We start from the raw sequence: 23040 nt of genomic DNA on the forward strand, positions 1-23040 counted from the left end.
TTTTTTTTTCTTTCATTCTTCTGTTTTGGTGAAGGAAACAAGCTCATGAGTTGTATAGTCAGGTTTAGCTAGGCAGCTCGCTAACGCAAGTGTCCTCCAGGACAGAGCGATGTGTATTGGTATGGTTAGATTATAGTGTAGTCCTTGTAGTTTAAAATTTAAAAATAAAAGGCTGATTGCTTTGTCTGTTGAGGTAAATCCCATATTGATTTAAAATTTGAATGGAAATGGGAATTTATGCATGTGAAGCCCCATAAGAGGAATTTTGGTTTTAAATGTTGATGTGGTGGTTCTTTTTGTAGCTGTGGTGATGAAATACGTAAGTGAAGGAATGTTTGCCAGAGGAAGCTAGAGGGTGTAGCAGGCTGTTGTGGTATTTGTGGAATAAAAGGTACATTTTTGGTAAATCTCATGGAGACTCAAAGGAGAGATTGTATATCTGAAAGAAGCATATACTTTTTTTTTTTTTAAATTCTGTGTGGCTTTATCATACCCAACTAAAAAAAAAAAAGTACATTGTCATTAACACTGTGCTGAAAAATAGACTGTAGACTCTGTATAGCCTTTCAAATACACTCAGCACAAACTTCAGTTGGATCAAAGCATCTCCTTCAGTACCAACAAGCAAGAAGACCTGCTGTCAAGTGCATCTCCCTGCTCCTCCAGGCAGGACAAACTCTGCTTCTTCAGCAAGCCATTTCCACTCTGGTATCCTAAAGTATCCAAGGGTGACTGTTGCCTTAGCGAATCCAGGAAATAGGTTTAATAATCTGTGCACAAGGCTTATCAAGGGAGAGCTGGCAGACACTGCAGGAAGGTTTCTCTCCTGGATCCATCTCCATCCGTTGTAAAACCTTGCTGGACCCTATTTGAGCAACCTTGTTTCCTCAAGAATTGTTAGGATGTGGTGGCACCGCAGCTGTGATGTGCGTGTGGTCAAGGGATGAGGCGTAAGGATGCGAGGGGCTGGCGAGCAGGACCAAGGGCTGGGAGCGAGATGCACGGTCAAAGGGAAGAGCAGCAGGAATGCCTGGAGAGGTGGGAGCGGGAAGGAGGTGGTGGTGGCTGTCATCGCAGCCTCAGAGTCTGGCTTTGCCAAGGAGGTACCTTACATCAGCAGGTACATTACATCTTTTGTGATGGGATGTTCAGTGAAGGAAGATAATTCCTGTTGACTTTCTTATCCTGCACTTCAGCTTCTGTACCGAGCTGTCCTAGATTCATTGTCTTGCTTGATCCTAATAAAATGGGCAAATCTCTGTGTTTCCAGGCTTGTAATGTTGAAAATCCTATGTTCTCTGGAAGTTTCCCTGTCCCCATACTGTAAGACTCTTCTGACTGTGCATATATAACATTTCAGTTGGTGAACACTGTTTGTGCAATTTGACCATACGTGGCTCTGGGCTGAGCGGTTATGGATTTGCTCACATAAATAGCGATGGTTCATTGAGCCGAAATTGTTTGTAGATGCGGAGCGTGCTGGCTTCCTCTGTCTTTTTACCATCTTCCCCAATTAACTTTCATTTCTCTGTTTTGTTGCAGAGCAAGGAAGTGGGATTGCAGCTCCAGGAAGACTTGATGAAGGTCTTGAATGAACTCTACACGGTAAATCAAACTGACTTCTTGGCGTCTTTTCAGGCAGAAGGGAGAAGTGTTTGACTTCTCCCAGGCTGCTGTTACAGCAGAGACTGAGCACCAAGACTGATAAATGTCTGCAGTCTTTGCAGTTTGAGGCAGCTTGTGTTTAGCAGTCTATAGAGCACCATAAATCTCACTTTTTCACTCTATGCTTGTATTGCTTCAGCTCTGTGAGTATTGGCTCCACTTCTCAAAGATCTCACCTTAATGCACGCCTGCTTACGAGCTGCAGTGATGGTTTTAAAAAGAGTAAGAGATATTAGAATTATTTCCAAATATGCTAAAAATCTGCAGTCCGTGGGTTTGTGTGGTCTGAGCGTACATAGTACAGCTTCAGCGGGGGGACCCACTGTGTTTATTTGTTCCTCAACTCTTTCAGCAAAACAGCTCCCTTCAGAGTAATAGTCTTCCATCTGTGCTTTTTGCTTCTCACTGTATCCGTTGCAGACACCAAGAAAGGCATTGCCTCGGGAAGGAGGAATGTGTTCATAAAAGTTCATGTGCTGCTTGGGGATTTTTCTCCTCACATGGATGGATGGAAAAGCCTGTTGTTTGATTAAATTTTTGCTTTCTGCAGCTGTTAGTGAGCTAGTTCTCTTTTAAAAGCAGAACCTACACAGTTTTGTTGCTCAAAATGTCTTTTCTTTCATCCTTCCCTAGTGATGCGTTGAGTCATTACACTGAGGTACGTGTTCTTTCCTTCATTCTTTCAAAAGATGATCCGGGGATGTTCTCAAACCATGGCATCAACCTGGTGATGAAATTTGGTATTAATATCAATGCTAGAGCATGAGGGGAGCGTTCCCTGAAATTTCCTATGTCGACAGAATGTATAGAAGGAAATTGTTTCATTAGAGCGTCAAAGCCGAATATTCCCGACTGATCATTTAGGGAAAAGGAGGGCTCAGGAGTAGGAAGAGGGAATTCATCATGCGCCAGTCTTCTTGCTGCTGCAGGGGCAGTTGGAGAGGTGAGACTGTGAATCCAGCCTGTGATTTTCCTCCTGTTCTGCGTTGCAGCGTTTAGCGGTACTGAGTCTCCTCTGTGGGCAAAGAGGGTTTGTGTTCCGTGCCAGGACAGCCAAGAACGAGCAGTGCGGTGGAAGCTGGAGGCACTTTGCAGCTGACTGGGGGTCCACAGTGCTCCTGCTGCAGTCGGCACAGCTTTGGTTTGCGACAGCGGGAGCAGACGGCACTGTGCTCGTGTTCCTGAAAGGCAGACGATTTACTCTGGGTCTGAAGGTGGCTTTGTCAGTGCAGCAGTGCCTGCCATCAGCGCTGCCTACTCTAGAAATTATTTTTTTATTTGAGGGCACGCTCTGATTCAACTTTTGAGTCATGTACTTGGATGCAATCCTAAGGAAAAAAAATAGATCTCTCTCTAAACACAGAGTTTTAGGAACTGAGATTTATTTCTAATCCGTGTTCCCGTGGCACTGGAGTTGAGAAGGTGGCTGGTTAGTGGAGTTTACGTGGACAGATGTAGTAATTTCTGCATGCCAGGCTCTGACAGGTCGTTGAGCCAAGTACCGAGTCCTGATAATTTCTTTCTCACTGGAAGTAAGATATTCCAGAATTCAATGGTGTAGGGCATTAACTTTTTCAGTGTCACTACTAGGAACTTGAAATCTGTTTATTCATTCCTTCTGCTGTAAAATCTTAAATTATCCCTTCACCAGAAAATTTATTTTCTTTTGAAAAAGCCACCTCTGCTGATCATATTAAAAGACATTTCTTGCTGGAGTCAAATTAATCACTGGTGGGATTGCTTTTGTTGGTACTTTTAGAAATACTTCCACCTCTTGTTGGTGTCCAAAGGATTGGCAGAATTCCTGTTTTCAGGCAAAATAGAAGTGGATGTGGATGAAGCCTCTAGTTTCCCTGCACAGATAAAACAGAGGATCTCTGTAACCTGGAAGCGTCTGTCCTGGGTTGTCCCGTGCCCTCAGCCGGCGCGAGTGAGTCACCAGCGACCCCGTTGCCAAATGAGGGGCGGGCAGAGCTTGCGGTTGCCCATGTGGCACTGTCAGCAGGATGAAAATCATTAAAATCGTGATTTCTTTTTCTGCTTCTCTTGCTTTCTGCCAGTTCCACTTTCAGTGACAGAGGAAAAGAAGCTACTTTGCATCTATTATTATAAATGCCTGCTTTATAGTCTGAGCATATGCAGGAGCTGACAGTGTGCGTGTGTAAATTATTCAGAAAGTCTCTTTAATACTGGCTGCGTTCACATTCCCTTTCATGTTTAAATACAGCGTCTCTTTGTATCTGAGAACCTTCGCTGATCACCGCATAGAGAGCATGCGTCCTACTTACGTAGAATTGTGTTGCAGTTCAGACTAAGGTGAAATGGGTGTAAGTGGGGTTTTGTCCTAAATAAATGGAATTAGTTGCAAGTGGGGTCTTTATTAACGCTGGAACGACACTATTGGGGTGTCTGTATGCAACTGTGCATTTTTTTTTTTTTGGCCCCCTATCAAAATTACATCATCATAATGTTTGCTCTGGTGTGTGAATTGAATTGCTTTGCATTTGTGGATTAAAAAAAGCTAGTTTATCTGTTATGTCCTTTGGTTTTTTGGTTCTGTTCTTAATACAACTCTAGGTATGAATATCATGTGAAACAAATGGGGTTTTTGGTGACTTTGGGGGATATTTATCGATACTGACTTATACAAAATGTGCTATAGTAAGAATTGTCCGTATAGGACAGGGTCCAGGTCTCCCTGAGGAAAAGAGCCACGCTTTTTATTGATAATTTTGATTACATAAGGTGAACAGAAGTACTTTTACATATCAGATTTGATTCAAAGAAATAGAACCTGAGTTGCCTTTGCAGCCGTTGTGTTCAGACAATTTGCATACAGTTCCTCGAGACTTGTGTTGTTGAAAGGACTGATTCACCCAGATGAAAGACTGATAGGCATCCCTTCTGAAACCTTACCTGCTGGTGAAAAGCTATCATTTTTCATTTTCCAGCACTGGCATATAATTTTCTTTGAAGAGTAAGGAGGCAGGATTTAGTCTGTATCTGGTTTTGGTTTTTAGGACTCCTGTATTGGATTGTACAAGAAGGCAACTGCCAAAGTTAAACAAAGAAGCAGCTGCGAAATAATCTGCTTTGATTTCAGATTCATTTTGAGAGCCCAACTTCCATTTGTGCTTATTCTATCATGCTTTTTTGAGATGTGACATTTCCCTGAGTATTTTGCCAGTTTAGATATTTCTAACTCAACGAGCAAGCAGATCTGACGTGCTGGTCGCTGTCCAAGTGCCTTTGCTTGGTCAGTGTGATGTCTTGCATTTAATATAAACGTGATGGACAGCTGCTGTGAAATAGTGATGTTAAAGAAACTTACAGTTTTGGGGAGTGTATTGGCCAAAATTTTAAAAACATCCTGTTCTCCCTAAGACTTGGTCATGCAGATAAAGTAAGGTTTGTTGGTTAGGTAAACCCATTCCTTCCTCTGCAAATCGAACTGTGGTGCTCTCTGACTCCTGTGTATCGTTTTCTGCAGGTTATGAAAACCTACCATATGTACAACGCCGACAGCATTAGTGCTCAGAGCAAACTGAAAGAGGCAGAGAAGCAGGAAGAGAAGCAGATTGGGAAGTCGGTGAAACAAGAGGACAAGCAGACGCCACGCTCCCCTGACTCGACTTCCAACATCAAGTTTGAAGAAAAACATGTTCGGCGAAGCTCTGTCAAAAAAATAGAGAAAATGAAGGAGAAGGTACTTCTGTAGCATTGCTGCTGCTTGTGTGGGGTGCTTGAGGAGGGGACTTTTGCAGTAGTTCAGCAGCTCCTGTGCTGAGTTCCCTCATTTGTGACATTCAAATGCAAATCTCGGGTTTTGTACAAGTTTTAAACATTCAGATTTAGGAAAGGCAAAAGCTCGCAGCAGATTTTGTGTTATTATCCCAGGTTATACAGGCATGGCACAAAAAGCTAAAGTGAGGTTAGAGTATGAAAGTAACAACTGCCTTCTTGAAGTCATGGTTTACATACTTTCTTGTCTAGAGTACAAGATTTTTGTTTACCCTTTCACGCCAACTTAAGTTCTGACTTGCTACTGGGAGACGTGCAATCCCAAACTGACTTCATGGGCAGAACCAGTTGCCTTAGCAATCAGTCAGTCAAGTAATTCAGCATTAAGATTAAAGCCAATAGGAGGTGAAGAGTTTATTTTTTGGATTGATTTAGGCTCTGAAAGGTCCAAGTTAAGGCCTAGCTTCTGTTGGAAGAGGTGGAGTGCCTACAGCAGCCCTCAGACTACCTATGAGCTTCTGTAAGGTGCTCTGGTAGTGCTGGAGCTGGGCCATAACCTCACAAACCCGCCTTGCTCCTTCGTTCTTCACTTGATCTTCCCCAACCCACAGTCTGTTTTAAGAGAAGACTTCAAATGCAAAACTGTCTGGTATAATAATAATTAACCTAAATTCTAAGTCTTTGAGTCTTGATAAAACTGGAATCCAAATGAACAAAAACCTGTGTAAGCAGGGTAAGATTTGTTGAGCGTTCTCTGATGTTACGAAGAATGCTACTACTTGTGCTGCACCTCTTCTTAAAATATAATCTGGTTTTGATTCTCTTTTAGCGCCAAGCGAAGTACACAGAAAATAGGCTGAAGGCTATTAAGGCAAGAAACGAGTATCTGCTAGCTCTGGAAGCGACCAACGCGTCTGTGTTCAAGTATTACATCCACGACCTGTCTGATCTCATTGATGTAAGTGCTGCTGCTTGGGTGCCTGCGATGAATATCATTGCCATTAACCTTTGCGTGTGCCTCTCCTTCTTCAACATCTTACATACCAGCACGACTGGGAACCTCTGGACAGCTGTGGTCGTGGGTGGGCAGCTTAGAGGGTAACGACAGGCGGGAGAATCGGTGATTAAGCTGTTAAGTGAGCTTCTCTTAGATGGCTAACTCGGTCTGTTGCACAGACAGAAGCTTGCGCAGGAAATCTGGCAGTGAAACGTGTGGAAGGAGGAGTTGCTTATTTAAAATGAAACTCAGCTTCAGTAGCACACTGTTGCTTGACATTTTCTATTTACTATTTTAAGCAAACCTGCAGGATTACAACTCAGAAGCACATTTAAAAAAAGAATGTTCACTGTAGAAACAGTAGACCAGTTGGTAAAAGAAATCGAGGACAGAAGCACTTTATAAAGCTGCTTTTAACTTGTGTAGAAAAATTCCATATCTTTCAAGGTTAATGCTTTCTCTGGTGTATCTCACAAGAGGTATGAACCTCCCTGCTTTTTAGACCTTCCATTCTCTGATACCCTGACCCACCAGAAACTGGGCAGTGGAGCCCAGCTTGTTCCCTAGCTGCCTGCAAGCTCTGTGTTCTGCAACTGAGTGCCCCCAGCATTCAGGGGGCAGCAATTCTGCTTTTTGTAAAACGCACAACAAAAAACCCCAAATCTCTCCTCTTTGAGAACTCAGAAGAGTCAGGTAGGAATCCTGAGATTTTTCCCAAATACCCCCTTCAGCCTGCAGAACTGGAGTACCGCATGCCCTGAACGCGTTGCGTCCGGGTCGCTGACTGTTGGGTGATCTTACTCTGCTCGCCGAGGGCAGCCCGCTGCTGCCGCTGTGAGAAACGCTCAGCTGCAGAGCCCGCAGGGAACTTGCTCTGTAGGAGGGGGAAGCAGTGAGCAAAGTGTCTCTAGACACGGGCAATAAAGAGCACTTGCATCGCTATTAATTAGTCAGCTATTATAATGCCTAACAGGATGTATGATAAGTTTATTCAGCTGATCATAAAATCCCATGAAGTGCACTTCGGCTGCGTGTTTATTTAAACCTGTCCTTTGGAGGTCAGGATTCTCAGTGCTAGGTGGCTTTGAAAAAACCCTGGTATTTCAAAATGTCACGTTTTGCAGAATTGCTGTACTGAAGAGGCATGTTCCGTTTATACCTGCTGCCTGTTGGAGGGACCTTTTTGGTTAACGTTTGCTCAGCTTAAATTGTGCCATCTTGGGTTTTTTAACAAACGATGACTATCTGTGTGGTGCTGGGTTTTTTATATCCACATGTACAAGATAGGGATTAGTCTCATTCACATCAGTAGAATTCAGTTGTCTTAATTTTTTTTTTTCCCCCCTATCTGTAATTCCTCCCCCAAACATTTTAAATGTGCTGGTTGTGTACCACCAGACTGCTCTTACTATATTTTCCTGAGTAATATTTAGTAAAGAATCCGTTTGGATTTCATAAATCCGGATCAATTTTTAAGCACAGACTTGAGATCTCTTTAGTAGTAGAGTGACAGATGTAGGTTATCCAGCTCCCCTCACTAGCCGCTCTCAGCCGGCGCTGGGGTACGGTAGGCAGTGGCGCAAGACAAGAAAGGGTTTGTCACTGTTCTGAGAGAGGAGCCATCCTGACTCTGGGTGAGTCCGTGTTAACCCCCTTGTCTGCCTTAGAAGCATTCAATTTAACACTGCACTGCAAATTCTCATAGTCTTTGAAATAAAAGTCTTATCTGCTCTGCTTTCGGAAGACGTGGAAAAATGTGGGACTTGCCTGGGAGCGCAGGAGATGGAATTGGGTTATCGCATTGTTAAGATGCAGAGAACATAGATTTACTAGTGCCTTTGATCCTGGAGAATCGCAAGTTAACAATTATAACCAGTGGTGGTTATCTGAAGCATCTGACTTAAGAACTGGCTTAATTCTTTTCCTTGATCTAATAATTTGGTGATATTGAATTTTGAAATAAAATATAGACGCAATCTGCACAGTTTCTTACAAGTACGTTGTGTTAGGCCAAATAGCATTAAACTTGTCACGTTTGTACAACACGTTGTGTTCCACCACCAGCGTGCGTGGAAGGATAACAGGGCGTTAATTCTTCCGTGTGAATTAAGAGCAATAAATTGTTCCTGACATAGCCCAGTAGTTTTGTATTTCCTGACTTGGGGGACTGAGGCAGCTCTTTGATGCTAATGAAATATTACAGTAATGGGGAAGTTGGTGTTAACTCGTGTTTATGAAAGGGTCAGTAGGACAGAATTTAAAAAAAAAAAGATTAAAATGCGTGTGTATGTGTGAGTCCTAAAGCTTACTGTACCCTTTGAGGAACAGGTTTACTATTGCTGTTTACTCCAGGATCTCATGCTTTCCCTTCCAAGTAAATTGTGTTGTAAAACAGAGGGCTCTTTCTCCTTAAATCTTCTACTTTGGGCCTGTTGGAAAACTACCAGCTGGCAAAGGGTTAACCAGCTGTCACGTTGGGAAGTGAATTTGAATGAGTTATCATTAGATTCTTATAAAAAATTGATTTCCTTGGAGAACGATTCCATCAAACATTTATATAACCCAGAAAAGGGATGGCAAGGCGGATACGTTTATAAATATGACACGACGGACTTTTAAAAATGTCGAAGTGGGGGAGTGGGCTGAAAAATGTATTCTGCTACTGGCTTCAATAACACAAAGCCAAAAAACTTTGCTGTCTTAATGTACCCCTGCTGCTCAGCGAGCTGGGGTGTGAAATACGAAGTCCCATTTGACTTTCCAGTCCCACCAGTGAGCTCCCTTTGTGCAGCAGATCAGCTTTCCCTCCGGATGCGGACGCGTGCTGGAGGGCGGCGAGCAGGAGGACAGGCTGCTCGCCCTGGGTGGGTACACAACCCTCTGGCTGTGAGCAGGAGGGGAAAAGGAGCGACTGTTGCTGTTCAGTCTGAGCTGATCCTAATCCTGGCTGGATTGTTGGCCCAGCCTGGACCAGCATTCCCCCAGTTACCGCAGGGGATGGCACCGTAACGTGCGTGCAGAAGAGCGGTGGCTTTGAGCGGCTGTTGATCCAAGACTGCCTCCACACGTGCAGATTCTCAATCAAGCGTCTCTTGTGGTTTTTTTGGCTAGTTTTTGTTCTTTCTGATTGAATGTAATGTCCTTTAATTCTCTGCCTCCAGCCTAACCAGCAACTGCAGCTCTTTTTACAAGACTCCACACCTGCCACAGCTTGTTGGCACAGGAGCCGGGCATCCAGCAGCACTTGGTGGCAGAAATTCTGTGAAGCAGAAAGTACTCGCTCTCTTATCTCTCCCTCCACCCCTCCATTTTTTTTTTTTTTTTGCGTTTGCACACAATGACAGTGATGAGACCCAAATGATGAGTGAGGAGGAGATTTCATGTGAATTTTGCTTACAGAGCAGCACAGCAATCAAGCAGATGGTCTCTTTCTTTTCTTTTGGATATTCTTCTAGTGTATGTAATCTTGCTTGTAATTCCAAGAAGGTAGGCTCCTTGCTTGCTCACTTTATTAGACGTCTGAAAAATTCAGGCTGTTTCTGATCAGCTAATGAAAAGCGCCTTTCTCCCTTCTGAAACATTAAGACTTGGCTGTGCAGCCGTGCTGGAGATGAAGCTGCTTGATTGCCTTCCAGTGACATCATCCCAGTGTCGGTAAGAGCCAGGAAATTCTTGACCATGACCACTTTCTGCTTTAAAGTTTTTTTTGCTCTTCTGTTTCACCCCAGCAATGAAGTCATCCCAACCGATCGCTGCTTGCTTTTTGGATGACTCTGCTCTTTCTGCTTGCGATGTACAGGTTGTGTTCTTGCTTCCTGAAGCACACTGAATTAAGCGGTTTACTGTATGGTGGGTGGAGTTAATTAGATGCAGGTTAACCTTTTATTTAAGTATTTTGGAGTGTGTTCAGTAGGAATCAATGCCCCTAAAAGTAAGGTTAGGATTTTAAAAAATGCACTTGCCATGCTATTGAATACACTCACTTTTAGGGTACTTTTTTTTTGTAACAGCATGAAATGAAGTCTCTAGTACTCCGTAAGAACTCTGCAAACTGTTGTGATAGTTTAAGCTGTACTTCTCTTGGCAGCTAGTCATAACACGGTGTTGGAATTTGTATGGGTTATAGGTTGAGAGTTCTGTTCAGAGCCAGCTCTGAGGACCCCCAGTCAAGATGCCTCCGCAATCAGTGAGAGATGTGGGACCGCTCTGGTACCCAGAAGATGATGAAATACCCACGACTTGTTATCCGTTCATATAACTCCTGGCTTCAGAAACACTTTAATTTCCGTTCCAGAATTTCTTTGCTTATTCATATAGAGTTGTGTGTGTTTTTCCAGCAGTGTTGTGACCTGGGGTACCACGCTAGCCTCAACAGAGCTCTCAGGACATTCTTGTCTGCTGAGCTAAACCTGGAGCAGTCAAAGCACGAGGGTCTGGATGCCATTGAAAACGCTGTGGAGAACCTGGATGCCAACAGTGACAAGCAGCGCCTGATGGAGATGTACAACAACGTCTTCTGTCCGCCCATGAAGTTCGAGTTTCAGCCGCACATGGGTGATATGGTCAGTTTATATTCCTCCTCCAGCTCTGGTTTTGGTGCTTGCAGCTTCGCCGGTTTACTTCCCTCGTCTTGGATAGATAGACCATCTGTTGGGCTCTATTTTTGGGAGGTAGAGGGGAGCCTTAGAAAAGGGAGCTGATGTGAAATAAGCAGAGGCTCGTGGCACAGACGTCTGAACATGACTGACTCTTACTTTTTGACCATCAAAGCTACTGAAGATGAAAATTCTTAATTGGGTATAATACTAAATGTAGATAGAAAACACTGTCTTAACCTGTCATTCAACCTACAAGTTGGCCCCTGCACCATGAGGCGGACTCTGGAGTTAGAGGTTTGAAGGGTGACAAGATAAGAAACTTAAATGCTGTTTTTTGAGGCATTTGTGTGCGTAATCTTAGAGCACAAATAGTTTATAGTGGTGCTTTTTGCATCTTCGTTGTGAGACAAGGCAGTCAGAGGACTGTCATTTTTGGCAATGAAAATCTCTCTTTTTGTAGGTTTATCAAGATGTGATTACTCATCTGGTAACTGTTTAAAGTCGCACAAGCTGAAACCGGATCTAAATGGGAACACATGTACAATGTAATAATTTAGGTCAATTGGTTGATTTCTAGATTATCCTCCCGAACACTGAGGAAACACTAAGGATGCTCTCTTGCAGCCAGCCTCTTCTTCTGGTCTAGGAATTACAATTGCTGCTTCAGGCTCCTCTTTGTCTCTTCCCTCTTCAGTGAAACCTTCAGACTACAAATGACCTTTCTCGGTTGTTCTGTGCTTTGGTAATATCCTGTAAGATCGTGGGAAGAAAAAGAATTACCTGCAGACTGGCATGCAGTTAACAGCTCGCATTCACCGCATCATTTATCTTGGCTCTTCACAAGGCCAAAGGAGTGTTTATAAATGCAGGCTGATGGTCTTGCAATGGTCCTGCATATACCACTTTGAATATATGATGGTATATATATGTGTGTGTGTGTGTGTGATAAAATTCCAATTCCAATTTATCTCTTAAAAAAAACCAAACAAAAAACAACAACAAAAAAAAACCCACAAAAAACCAAAACCACAAAAAAAAACCCCTGAAAGGAAAATCTACCTCGTGCTGTGAAGTAAGACTAATTAACAGTACAGGGAAGCCCGCTGTTACGGTATATTTGACAGGTCCCTAGCCTGTTGTTTTTAATTTCGACTCCCCTAAATGCATTAAATAGTGAATTGTACGCTGTAATCTGCAGGTAGCTCAGCCACTCACACCCCCGCCCCAGGCTGTCTGGCTGATACCAAATTCTTCTTGATGTGTGGCGTGATACAGCCCAATATCTGTGATAAAGCACCTTCAGACTTTCAAAACACGACGAGCTTGCATTACTGAAAGTAGATCATTTTTTCTAGTTCTTCTTTGATGTTCGTGTTCTCTCTCTTGCTCACTTTTCAGTGCAGCCAGGAAGGGAACTGCAGTTTTGTAGAATAAGGACCTCTTCCACTAGTTGAAACCCAGTGCTACAAAGTTTTAAAATGAAGTACTTTGGAAGATGTTTGTGTATAATGATTGAATTATTAAGTAACTGCAATATTCTTGATTATGTGGGGTTTTTTCCTAGCCCTCTAAGAGCGGTGCTGTTTCTCTCCCAGGAGTCGCAGCTGTGTGCCCAGCAACCGGTGCAGAGCGAGCTGGTGCAGAGGTGCCAGCAGTTGCAGTCCAGGTTATCGACGCTCAAGATTGAAAACGAAGAGGTGAGCTCATCAGCCGAAAATCAACAACCCTCTTAGCACTTCGAGCGGGGACTAGTTAAGGACGAATCTACTTGCTGTGATCCTCTTTTGCGAAGACTTGTGCTAAATTCCAGAATAAGGCAGCTGAGGCCAGCAGTATGTTAGCGTGTGATCTCACGTGGAAGCTGGGTGTGTAGAGAGGAGCCTTTAAAATACCTCCACGGAGCTCTTTCCCATCCTTAAGTTGATAGGACTGGCTATTTTGCAAAAGTTGTATTTGGATAGTTAAGAGAAAAAGAGGAATTAATGTTTTGAAGTGAAGACAGTGAATTTGTAAAACCTAAAGTAAGAGTTAGTTTTTGTTTAATCAGTCATCTAAGACTAGAAGACTGGATCAACGGCATTTGTTTGGGAACAGGTCAGAATACCTGATCTGCACCTCTGTGTTCAAGACTCTTTAATCGTCCTTGGGCAAAATTTACAGCTCCTTTATGTCTAGGAAGTTCATTCTGGCCTTCAGTAAAAATTTACAGTGCTGCAAAGGCCGGTTTTTAATATCTAACATTTGGTGCGCAGTAGATGTAGCTACAGAAGATGTTTGTAAGATCTTTGTTCCAGCACTCTTTGCTTTGAGGTTGAATTTCCTTACATCTCCTCATCCCAGGCTGTGAGATTACAGCTTTTCCTGCTGCTGGCAGGTCTGTGTGCTGCCAGCCCTTTGTATGGATGGTGCTGTTAATGAGCAAAGCTTGCACCTTAGTTACGGCACACAGAGTGCGGAACCTGTGTTATCTGTATTCGTGAAATGCTGCAGGGTGTTCGCTACCTCTGGTCTTTGCTTGCAGTACTCTATCTTCATTTTTTTAAGTACTGTCGTTCTTGCTGGACAGGTTAAGAAGACGATGGAAGCTACGCTCCAGACAATCCAGGATATCGTCACGATAGAGGACTTCGATGTCTCCGATTGCTTTCAGTACAGCAACTCGATGGAGTCTGTGAAATCCACCGTCTCGGAAACCTTCATGAGCAAACCCAGCATTGCCAAGAGGCGGGCCAACCAGCAGGAGACAGAGCAGTTCTATTTCACAGTAAGGAGTTAATTTTCAGGACGAGCACGTGTAATGTAGTTAGAATTACACTCACGAGAGAGTGCAAAATGATGCGATCATCTTACAGAAAGGCTTCTGTAATTGATTTTGGACAAGCAGAGTAAGCATATTGGATTTTAAAAGCAAGTGCTTTGAATTCTTTACAAATATATTGGGATACCTTTGTTAATGCAAGCTTAGTCTGTGGATAAATTGTGTAAAATTTGATTTCTTGTGCACCTAAAAAGGAATTTTCTGAGAAATAACTTAATCGCTTGTAAATATCAATTTTCAAAAATATTGCATACTAAAATAATGTTTAGCTCTTTCATTTTTTGTTATTATCATCTTGCAGTTTCAGCTCACATAAGCTTTTAATTGAGTTGATGCATTTTTACAAGATGCTAAGAGCTTTTTATATTGAATTTCATACCAAACTGTTTGTGGTTTTTTTTTTTTTCCTAAATTAGATTTATGTTAAACTGTTGAATTGTTTTCCATTTCAAAAATATCCCAAAATAGCAGAGGAAAATCATACCTCTTACCCTGGTTGCTTTGTCATTCCTTTGGGCATCTTCTGCTGTACTTAATGCCCTTTGCATTCCCCTCCCAAGAATGCTGTTGCTTAGTAAAAGCCTGAAGTTTCCGTGCAGATTACACAAGCTGGCAGGATGGTTTCTGTCAGGCCTTGACTTAGAAAAATGACAAACCCTTCAGAGAAGGTGAGACTGGCTGTTGAGAAAAGTGGGTGGAGAAACTGATTCCGTTATGAAGGGACGGACCGCCCTCCCCAGGCTCATGAAACTGGAAAAATTATTTTTAATTGAACTACAAGCATTCCCTGTCTAGGGAGCGGCTGCTGTAGGTTCAGATAGACCGAACCGAGGCCTTTATGTGGCTGCACTGTTTTTCAGTTTGATCGTGGTAGCACCTGCCGCAGAGCAGTGCGGTCCCAGCGGGGCTGTGAAGCCGTCCCAGTAAGCGGAGGTGCAACCTGTTGTGTCCTGCGCAACGCGGGTGAAATAACGATCAGCAGAACAAAGCCGCTCGTGCAGGCCCTCCGTAACCAGCCTCACCAGATGCTTGATTGATCTGCTATTGGCTAGACTTATAAATACCCTTTGTAAGGATTTCAAGCTCTGAATGTGTAAGGAGCGTTTTTTTTTTTTCAGTATAGGAGAAGATGCTCAGATGAGCATTAATGAGACCGAGGGCAGAGCTGTGTGTGTATGGGCGAGGCGTTCTCTGTGTGGGGGGAGAAGCAGAGTAGTGCAGAACGGAGATTTAAATCCCCTCAGACCTTATGATGTGCTAAATGCTGAGGGATGTGAACTGAAGGAGAAAGACTGATTGGAAAGAATATTCTGTATTGCCGTGGAACTCCAGTTGGAAGTTCCATGTACTGCGTTATTAGCTAAGCAGAGCTCTTGGGTAAATACAGGGGTGGCTTCCCGAGCCAGCACCGTCGGAGCTGGCGTGGGGATCCCTACCACTGGGATCATCCCGCTCATTGCAATGCAGCGCTCCGCCCTACCTGAGAAGTGAGAAGGGGAATGAATGATTTGATTCTTTTTACCTCTAAAACAGGGGGATAATTTTAGTTCTTAGTTGAAATGTTAATTTTTCCCTCTAGAAATACTAAAACCCGGTACAATGCTCATTCTGTGAAGTGCTCGAAAAATTAATGTAAATTTATTATTACCAAACCCTTCAGACGTGGGTAAGTATTACATGAAGTTCCCCTGCTGATCAGCCCCACAGCAATGCCGTGCTGGTTGTGTCAGCGTGCCGCCGTTCCCACGTTCCGGCGCTAGCAGGGGAGCGGGGATCTGATTCACCCGCTCCTTCAATCGAGTGCCTTGTTTGGAGTCGTTCTTGGGGGGCGGAAGGAGGGAGGAAAACTGCTGAGCTCTCCAGATTGGAGGCAGTTAAGGATGTGGGACAGTGACAGAAACTGTTTTCCTTTGTAGCCTCAAAAGCATAAAACTCCTTTCCCACAAGGCAGGGAGATAGGATCTAGTCTGCGTTTCGCTTCGTTATGTAAGCCACCTGACAACTGGTGCTCACTGGAAAAATACCGCGATGAGTTTGGGCTTGGAGAGGGTGCCGAGGTTACGTGGTTTTGAGGAGATGGTAGGTGCAAAATGCTCCCCGTCTGCCTAACAATGGATCTTCGCCCCTTAATTTTTACAAGCGGAAATAACGTGACTCGAGGAGGTTTCTGCTGCTTTGTGGCTGATTGTACTTAGGCTGACTCCAGCTGTGCTCTGCCAGAAATGAAATCCTAAGGAGTTCTCCTGTAGTTTGAGGATTTTTTTTTGAGGATTTCCCCCCCCCCCCGCCTTGGCTGCTTTTATTAAGCCAGCAATCAAATGCTGGTGGATCTTTGTAATTCATTGAAAAAAGCCTGAAGCTTGATTTTGAAATTACTCTTTTTTTTTTTTTTTTTTTCCATAAGCATACTGGTAGCAGGCAGAGTACAGAATGTTAGGCATGAGGAAATAGAAAGAACGCGTGGAATACTGCACTGGATAGCAGCCTTATCTTTTTGTCCTTTAGCACAATCCCTGGTACCCCTCCGCGGGCAGGCGATGTTCTTAACGCGACCTGCCCCGCGCAGGGAATCCGCCTGCCCCGCGCCGAGCCGCAGCCACCAGTAAACTGAGCTTAAGTTTTTATATCTGCTTCAAAGGGAAGCTTAACTCTCTTCCAAATCAAGTGGATTTGCTCAACTTTAAGCTTCTGTTTGAGCTGTTTGGAGCTGAGCCTTCTAGCACTTCTGTCTCTTCGCCTGATCGTGACTTTGAGACGGGGAGCTTGGCACCTCCAAGAACCAGATTTATCCTCAAATCCCCGCTTCAAATTCCCTGGTTATTTTTTGCGGCTTATACTCTTCATGTTTTCTTCCATGAAAATTTAATGCCAAAATTTAGCAAAATACGTATTTGGGTCTTGATGAACAGATTCTACAGGGAAGCTTCTTGGTTCTTTGCATCTTAGGTGGATGCTGCCTCTGTTACGACCTGCGTAGGACAAGCAGCGTCCGTACGCTCTCGTTGCTAAAATACTGGTTTTCACTTTAAGGCTTTGCAGTCTGATCTGGCAATACCAGTCCAAAACTGGAAGAAAGTGGATAGAATTGGGGAAAGCTGAAGACAAGAACTGCAATGCTCATTTCATTCTAAAATGAGAATCCTTTCTTTGTGTTCACTTTTCTAGCTGAATTTTTGACATATCTCACGATTCTAAGGAATGGCCTGTGATATTTGGAGAGTTATGTGCTATTTTTGTATTTTTTTTGAGTGTAAACGTGTCCTAATTATAATGTGGACAGCTACAGCAGAGTATTTTATGCGCTGCAGCACGGTGAAGATAAATAATGCTGTTCTGCACAGCGAAATAAGAGATGAAAGAGCTGTACAAAACCTAGCATTTGCAGAGCTGTGAAAAATCAGAAAGAAGTGGGGAAAATGACTGCGTGATTGTATAATATTTCACCGAGGGAACAAATCTGAACTGAAATAATATCTTTATTTGTTTTGTCCCATGCCCCCCCTGCAACCCTGTGCATCATCCCGCAGGGAGGCAGAGGCACTGTTTGACAAGTGAAGTGGGGTGAGAGAGGTTAAGTGAGAGAATAAGCACAGTAGCAGCCTTTTAGTTTGGTAAAACAGATTGCTCATTCAGTCGCCTGTGACGCGCGAGGGAAGCGCATTTCCATTTCGCCCTGTCTGGAGCTGCGTGACAGCTTCTCGGGTGTCTTAAAAGATGCCAAGCATTCAGCTGATTGCCCAGTGAAACAATAGAAATCCCTCTGCAGATGCGTATGGACCGAGCTGCATAAACCAGGAGGGCTTAGTTCATCCTTTGCACCGTAAATTTCCGTGTAATTCTGTACTTCAGCATTGTGTTCAGAATCCAGTAACCTAAAGACGCAATCAAAAAGTTACTTGTCCACTCATGATCTTGTTTTTTTTCCACCTTCACAGAAAATGAAGGAGTATCTGGAAGGCAGGAACCTGATAACAAAGCTCCAAGCCAAACACGACCTTCTTCAGAAGACTCTGGGAGAAAGTGAGTCTGGGACCGCTTCTCACTGCTATTAGCCAGCCTGTTGCACTTAGTTAATTAGTCAGCTGGCTGCGTGTAAGGGTCTTGGGTTGCTGATGCAAAGTGGACATACTCACGTTCTATGAATTTATTTTTCCGATCTGCATGATGAAGCCGAATGACCCGCACGGCTTCTTGATTAATGGTGAATGGAAAATGCTTAATGAGTCGCTGATGTGCATCGCTTATTTGTTAAAATGAAGCGTGTGCCCACTTGTTCCTCCTGTCCTCTCCCCGTACACGCACGTTCTGCGTCTCACTTGGTTATCTGTGTTGGGGTGAACCTTGTGGTTTACAGTTTACTGATCAGTTGAGAAGTATTGCCTTGTTGGGCTCGTCAGAAGTTTCATTTGCATGATGGTTTAGTTGCTTTTTAGCTCTGTGGGCTCAATCCAGACCAAAGTGACATATGTGAGCATGGGCTTTTATTGGGAGAATAACAAACACATTTCAGAGCATGTGGAATCTGTTGCCTATCCAGAGGGTGTTAGTGTAGGGGCAGCGGCCAGCACTGAACGTGCATTTGCAGTTAGTGCCAGAACAAAGGAAGATTTCTTTCCCTTCATGGTATGGGCAAATCCTGTTGGCCAAACACGCTTAAACTATGCATCCAAGTTTCCATAGAAACCTATCTGCCTCCTGTTTGCAGAGGAGAAGGTTTTAACCGTCTAAATGTCAGGTCAGAAAATGGCTCGACGCGTTCCTGGGTTTATAGGCTGGAGCAGGGCTCGTGTTTGGATATGTGGCTTAACTGGACTCCCCACAGTTTATGGTGCACAAACCTTCTGAATTGAAAACTCCAACAGCATGTGGTCTTTGAAGGGCTTTGCTTTCGGTTTAAAAATGCACTATAAAAATAAAATAGTTATTGCTACAGTAGTTAGGAGTTTTGCGTTTGTCAGACCCAAGCCACTGGAAGGTAAGGAGAGGACGTTGCTAGGGGCTTGAGCTTTATCGTTTAAAGTCGCTCGTCTCTTCAGCTGTCCTGCGGAAAGGGTGGGTGAAGCCAAAGATCTGTGTCCTTAGGGTATTTTTCTGCTGCCTCTAAATATCTCCAAGTGACACCCATGCTGCCCCTGTGACTAATCACATTCCAGGATCATAGCTGACCTCTGCATACCGAGACCAATTTCCTCTTAACCTGCCTGCCCCTTGAACCCATCTCAAGCTGTGGTGGGTGGAAAAGAAGAGGAAATTAAATGCGATTTCTGTATTGCGATGTAGATTTAAAGGCTGCTTCTGTTTCCTTGTGCTTGCTTTGCAAACCAGAGCTTTCTTAGTCACTCTGTGAAGGGACCCAGTGTGTGTCAGCCTCAGCTCCAGCAGCTTCTGGGGTGGGGGGAATCTCTTCTGTCATCTGTGAGATCAAAAGGAGCTGAGAAAGGGAGGTGCATTTCATCTCCAAAACCACATTAGCAGGTTAATGGTACAAACTGGGGGCTGTGCCTAGACTTATCCATAAAATGTCACTTAATTGGGAAATGGGCAAATAAAATTCCCTTCACAAGTCCCCAGAGCATGATGAGAAGCTTTACTGAGAAACGTGCATCCAGCTGCGTGTCTTCAGTCCCTGGAAAAATCCATGTTTTTGTTACCGTTTTTATTATTCTTTGCCCCATCCTCAGGTGACATTTATTAGTCCGCTTGCAAATTATCTTAATCTAAAGATGACAAGTTCCAGCAATAAAAATAGCAGCAGTTTTTTCTGTCTACAAGTAATTATGTCCCTGCCCACTGTACACATTTGTCACCCTCATGGAGGAGCCCCTTGATGTTGCCACAGCCATGCAATTTATATATATGAATATTCCGTGATGGAAATGGCACAGATGGCTGGAAATTCTGCTTCGGAACAACATTTTCATGTAAATTATGCGCTGTTTTGGCTTTACATGGGGAGAGGAAAGTGGCTATCAAGACGTGTTCAACTAATTGTCAGCCATCAGCAATTAGAAGTTTCCCTCGTTCATTCTTCCATCTCCCCAGGAGCAGGAAGACAACTGTAGGGAAGGTGGATTTTCAGCTGCTGTAAATCAGTGTGGTTTCGCTGATGATGATCCGTGCTGCCAGAAGATCTGGCCTGTACAATTCCCAGCTAGCACATGCTAGTTTTCTGTCTCTCCTGCTCCTTGTTGTGCTATTTTGAAGTGCTGCCTGCATCAGCAGTAGTCGCTAGCTTGGCTGCTTCCTTGCAAACACACTGCAAGTTAATGGAATGGTTTTATAAAAATGTTTGTGGAAAATAGCGTTAAACGTCTGTCTCCCAAAATAGCTTAATGCCAGCACGTTCAGTCTGTGGGCTAACAAATCTGTGAATGTTTTCAGTCTTACTAAGTGGCTTTATAAAGTATAATCGCTTGCCCCACCAGTTCCCCTGGGAATGGGGAGGGAGGGAGAGGTTGACAAGCCCAGTTTTTTGGCAGCAGAAGTCAACAATTAGAATGCACAGGGAAGTAATTTTCAAAAACAATACTTTCCAAAGAAAGAGTCCTCGGGCAGCCCGAGCTGTATGCCGCGTTTCCTGGTCAGCGGCGCTGGAGCTGTGCCGGCAGGGATGGGCTCCGGTGGCTCCCCAGCAGCGTTCCTGGGGGAGGCAGCCCCTGCCCGGCTCCCCACAGCTGCCCCCTCCCCTCTCCAGTGGCTTTTTCTCCTCCATCTCCTCCCCAAACTGGCTTTACCAAGCTGTTGAAAGTATTTTCCCATTCCTTTCTCCTAAGGCTGTATTTCTTTCTTCTTAACAGGTCAACGGACTGACTGCTCCCTTGCCAGGTAGGTGTGGCTCAAAGGATCATTTTTTAAGGAAAATTTGATGCAAATTGGTCACTGCCATTCTATGTCAGTGTACCAGCCCAGGATATGTGTCTGTTAAAAAAAAAAAAAAAAGATGCTCATTTAGCTAAAATAAGCAATTTCCTGCTAGTTAATGTGACTTTAAATGCCATTGCTGTTACCTCCAGGTCATGGAGAATAAACTTCTCGTTTATAATTAGTACCAATCACAGCGCCATAACTAAGCTTCTCCCGATGGGGTTTTTATAAAACATAACAAATCTCCATCTCCAAATTGATGGATTCAAGGGGCTCGGCTGGGCGCGAGGAGCCGGAGCAGGGGCTGTGCATCATCCTGCCTGGTTAACAAAAGGAAGGTGATGACTGCTGATCTGGAGTCATTACTACTTTTCACGTTCCTCACAGCAAAGCAAAGCTGACAGGTCCTAATTAGAGCCTGACATCTGTAGTAATAAAATATTATTCATCATGAACCAATTTTAAATATCAAAGAATCATTACTGCTAATAGTTTAAAATAGACCTTATTGTCTGTGACAGCCCATGGAATCGGACTTTTTTTTTTTTTCATTCAGTATTTCTGATTTTTATAAAAGGAATTTCCCCTGAATTAACACATTGTACAGTCTTTTTAAAAATCACAGTTCTAATCACCTTATTTATAATTCAGCAGCCATCTGCCTTAGCAGGGAATTGGCTTGAATGATACATCAAGGCTTCTCTCCTGTTATCTTTCATGCTTCATTTTTACAAGAAACTACAGGAATTTTAAACCCGAGTGATAAATTTTGAGGGCAAAAGTCCTAACAAAGCAAAGCTTTTTCCTATTTTTCTACAATTAATGTCTACAACACAAATAAACAAGACCATCACAGTTTAGACTGACAAGGCTTCGCCTGGCCGGTGCGTGCTGGTGTTGGAGAGGATTTGCGTTATTTATTTGAAATCTTATCAGAAACTATAACAAAGACTGCACAACAGCAGCTGTTAACAGCACAGTAGGAACCAGCGTGCCCCCAGTTGCTTCCCCCCTCCGCAGAGTGGCTCTGCCAGAAAACAGCTACTGCGATTTATACCAAACTTCGTCTTCAGCAAGGAGCCCTACGTAACAGATTTCCACGTGGTTGGAATTAAAATGTCAAGGGTAATCTTTTGTCAAAGTAGTGGACTCCCTTCTGTCTGTTTCAGATTTTTAGTGATTTAAAGTCACTTAAAATCTTTCTGAAGTTCCGTAAATTGAATGAGACTATGTCGTTACGACTGACTTGTATATCTGGCTCCTCCTCCGAAATGTGCGTGGTTTGGAGTATCGAACAGGGGAAGTGATGATGGTAGAGGATTATCTTGACTTTTCTGTTCTGTTTTTCCCTCCCGCACCGATGGGCGGTTCTGATCTCCTCAGCGGCAGGTGCAGCTCCACCGTAAGGAAGCAGGTAATTAACATTTCCTTCAGTAACGAACCAGGGATATGTATGCGTTTGTGTAGAGGAGAATAGATGGAAAATGCGCAATTGTTTTTATTCTTCCCTCTTACATGACCACTTTCAGTCTTGTCCGAGTGGAACCAGTGTCCGCTTGTTCCGTAACTGAAACCAATACAACACGGATCCGCAGCCTTGATTTGTTTTCCCTGACAAAATTTGAAAATAGTTTTACTCTGTTTTGTCAGGCTTGGAACCAAAAATGCCAAACAGCCTTAAGCTGTCCGGACAGTCATGGTTTATGGGTTTCATGCTGTTGTTTCTTTGTCCCCTTTCCCTTTATTTTCGCTGGTATCCCACCGCAGTGCCATGAAACCAGTAACTGCTCGCTCGTTGTGCTTTCTTGTGTGAAACAAGAACAGCGATGCTTTGTTTCCCTGGCTGGGGTGGGTAATCTGTTACTTTCTAGTGCCTGATGAGCTAAAATGTGTTTTCTCTGAGATAGGGAAAAACCAAAATATTTATTGTTGATACTGTCAAGAAAAAATTTGGCTTGGAATTTCGTTTCATACAGTCTGTCTTGAGGTGCTGCTTTGTGGTTCGTAGGATCTCTGTATCTTGGAAATAAGAGAGCAAGTTGTGGTTCTGGTGCGCAGAGTCAAACCTTTCTCATTTTCTAAGCGTAATTGTTGTTCCTTTATTTGTGCTCTAAAAATGGTCCTTTCCTACCCTGAAAATGAACAGTATGTGTGTCTTGATTGCCATTTTCTCAAGTAGTTTTTGAGGCGTCTTAGTATTCTGAGGCGAGTAGAACTGACTCGAGTCTCTGATTTGGAAACCTAAATTAAAAACGAATCTGTTCACAAACACTGAATCCGCATCTCGCGGTAACCTACGTGAAGTTGCTCGCACGTGGTTTTAATGGGGTTGTTTGATTGTGACCTAACAGTTTAAA

At 43.6% G+C, this 23040-nt stretch overlaps 1 protein-coding gene across 6 annotated transcripts in view; it reads left to right on the top strand.

The window, feature by feature from the left end:
• SRGAP2 (SLIT-ROBO Rho GTPase activating protein 2) overlaps positions 1-23040 on the top strand; it is a 106401-nt gene that overhangs the window by 58701 nt on the left and 24660 nt on the right. For 4 of the 6 annotated variants that reach the window (XM_086765458.1, XM_086765461.1, XM_086765459.1 and 1 more), the window contains 9 exons: positions 1543-1605; positions 5156-5371; positions 6236-6364; positions 10741-10965; positions 12597-12698; positions 13568-13765; positions 17755-17839; positions 20617-20644; positions 22067-22097. In XM_086765458.1, coding sequence (XP_086621584.1) covers positions 1543-1605; positions 5156-5371; positions 6236-6364; positions 10741-10965; positions 12597-12698; positions 13568-13765; positions 17755-17839; positions 20617-20644; positions 22067-22097 — 1077 coding nt within the window. The remainder of the gene's footprint in view (positions 1-1542; positions 1606-5155; positions 5372-6235; positions 6365-10740; positions 10966-12596; positions 12699-13567; positions 13766-17754; positions 17840-20616; positions 20645-22066; positions 22098-23040) is intronic. The other 2 variants (XM_086765460.1, XM_086765464.1) reach the window with 1 other exon arrangement.

This window comes from Chlamydotis macqueenii, chromosome 23 (assembly GCF_036417535.1).
Source record: "Chlamydotis macqueenii isolate bChlMac1 chromosome 23, bChlMac1.mat, whole genome shotgun sequence".
NCBI lineage: Eukaryota > Metazoa > Chordata > Aves > Otidiformes > Otididae > Chlamydotis > Chlamydotis macqueenii.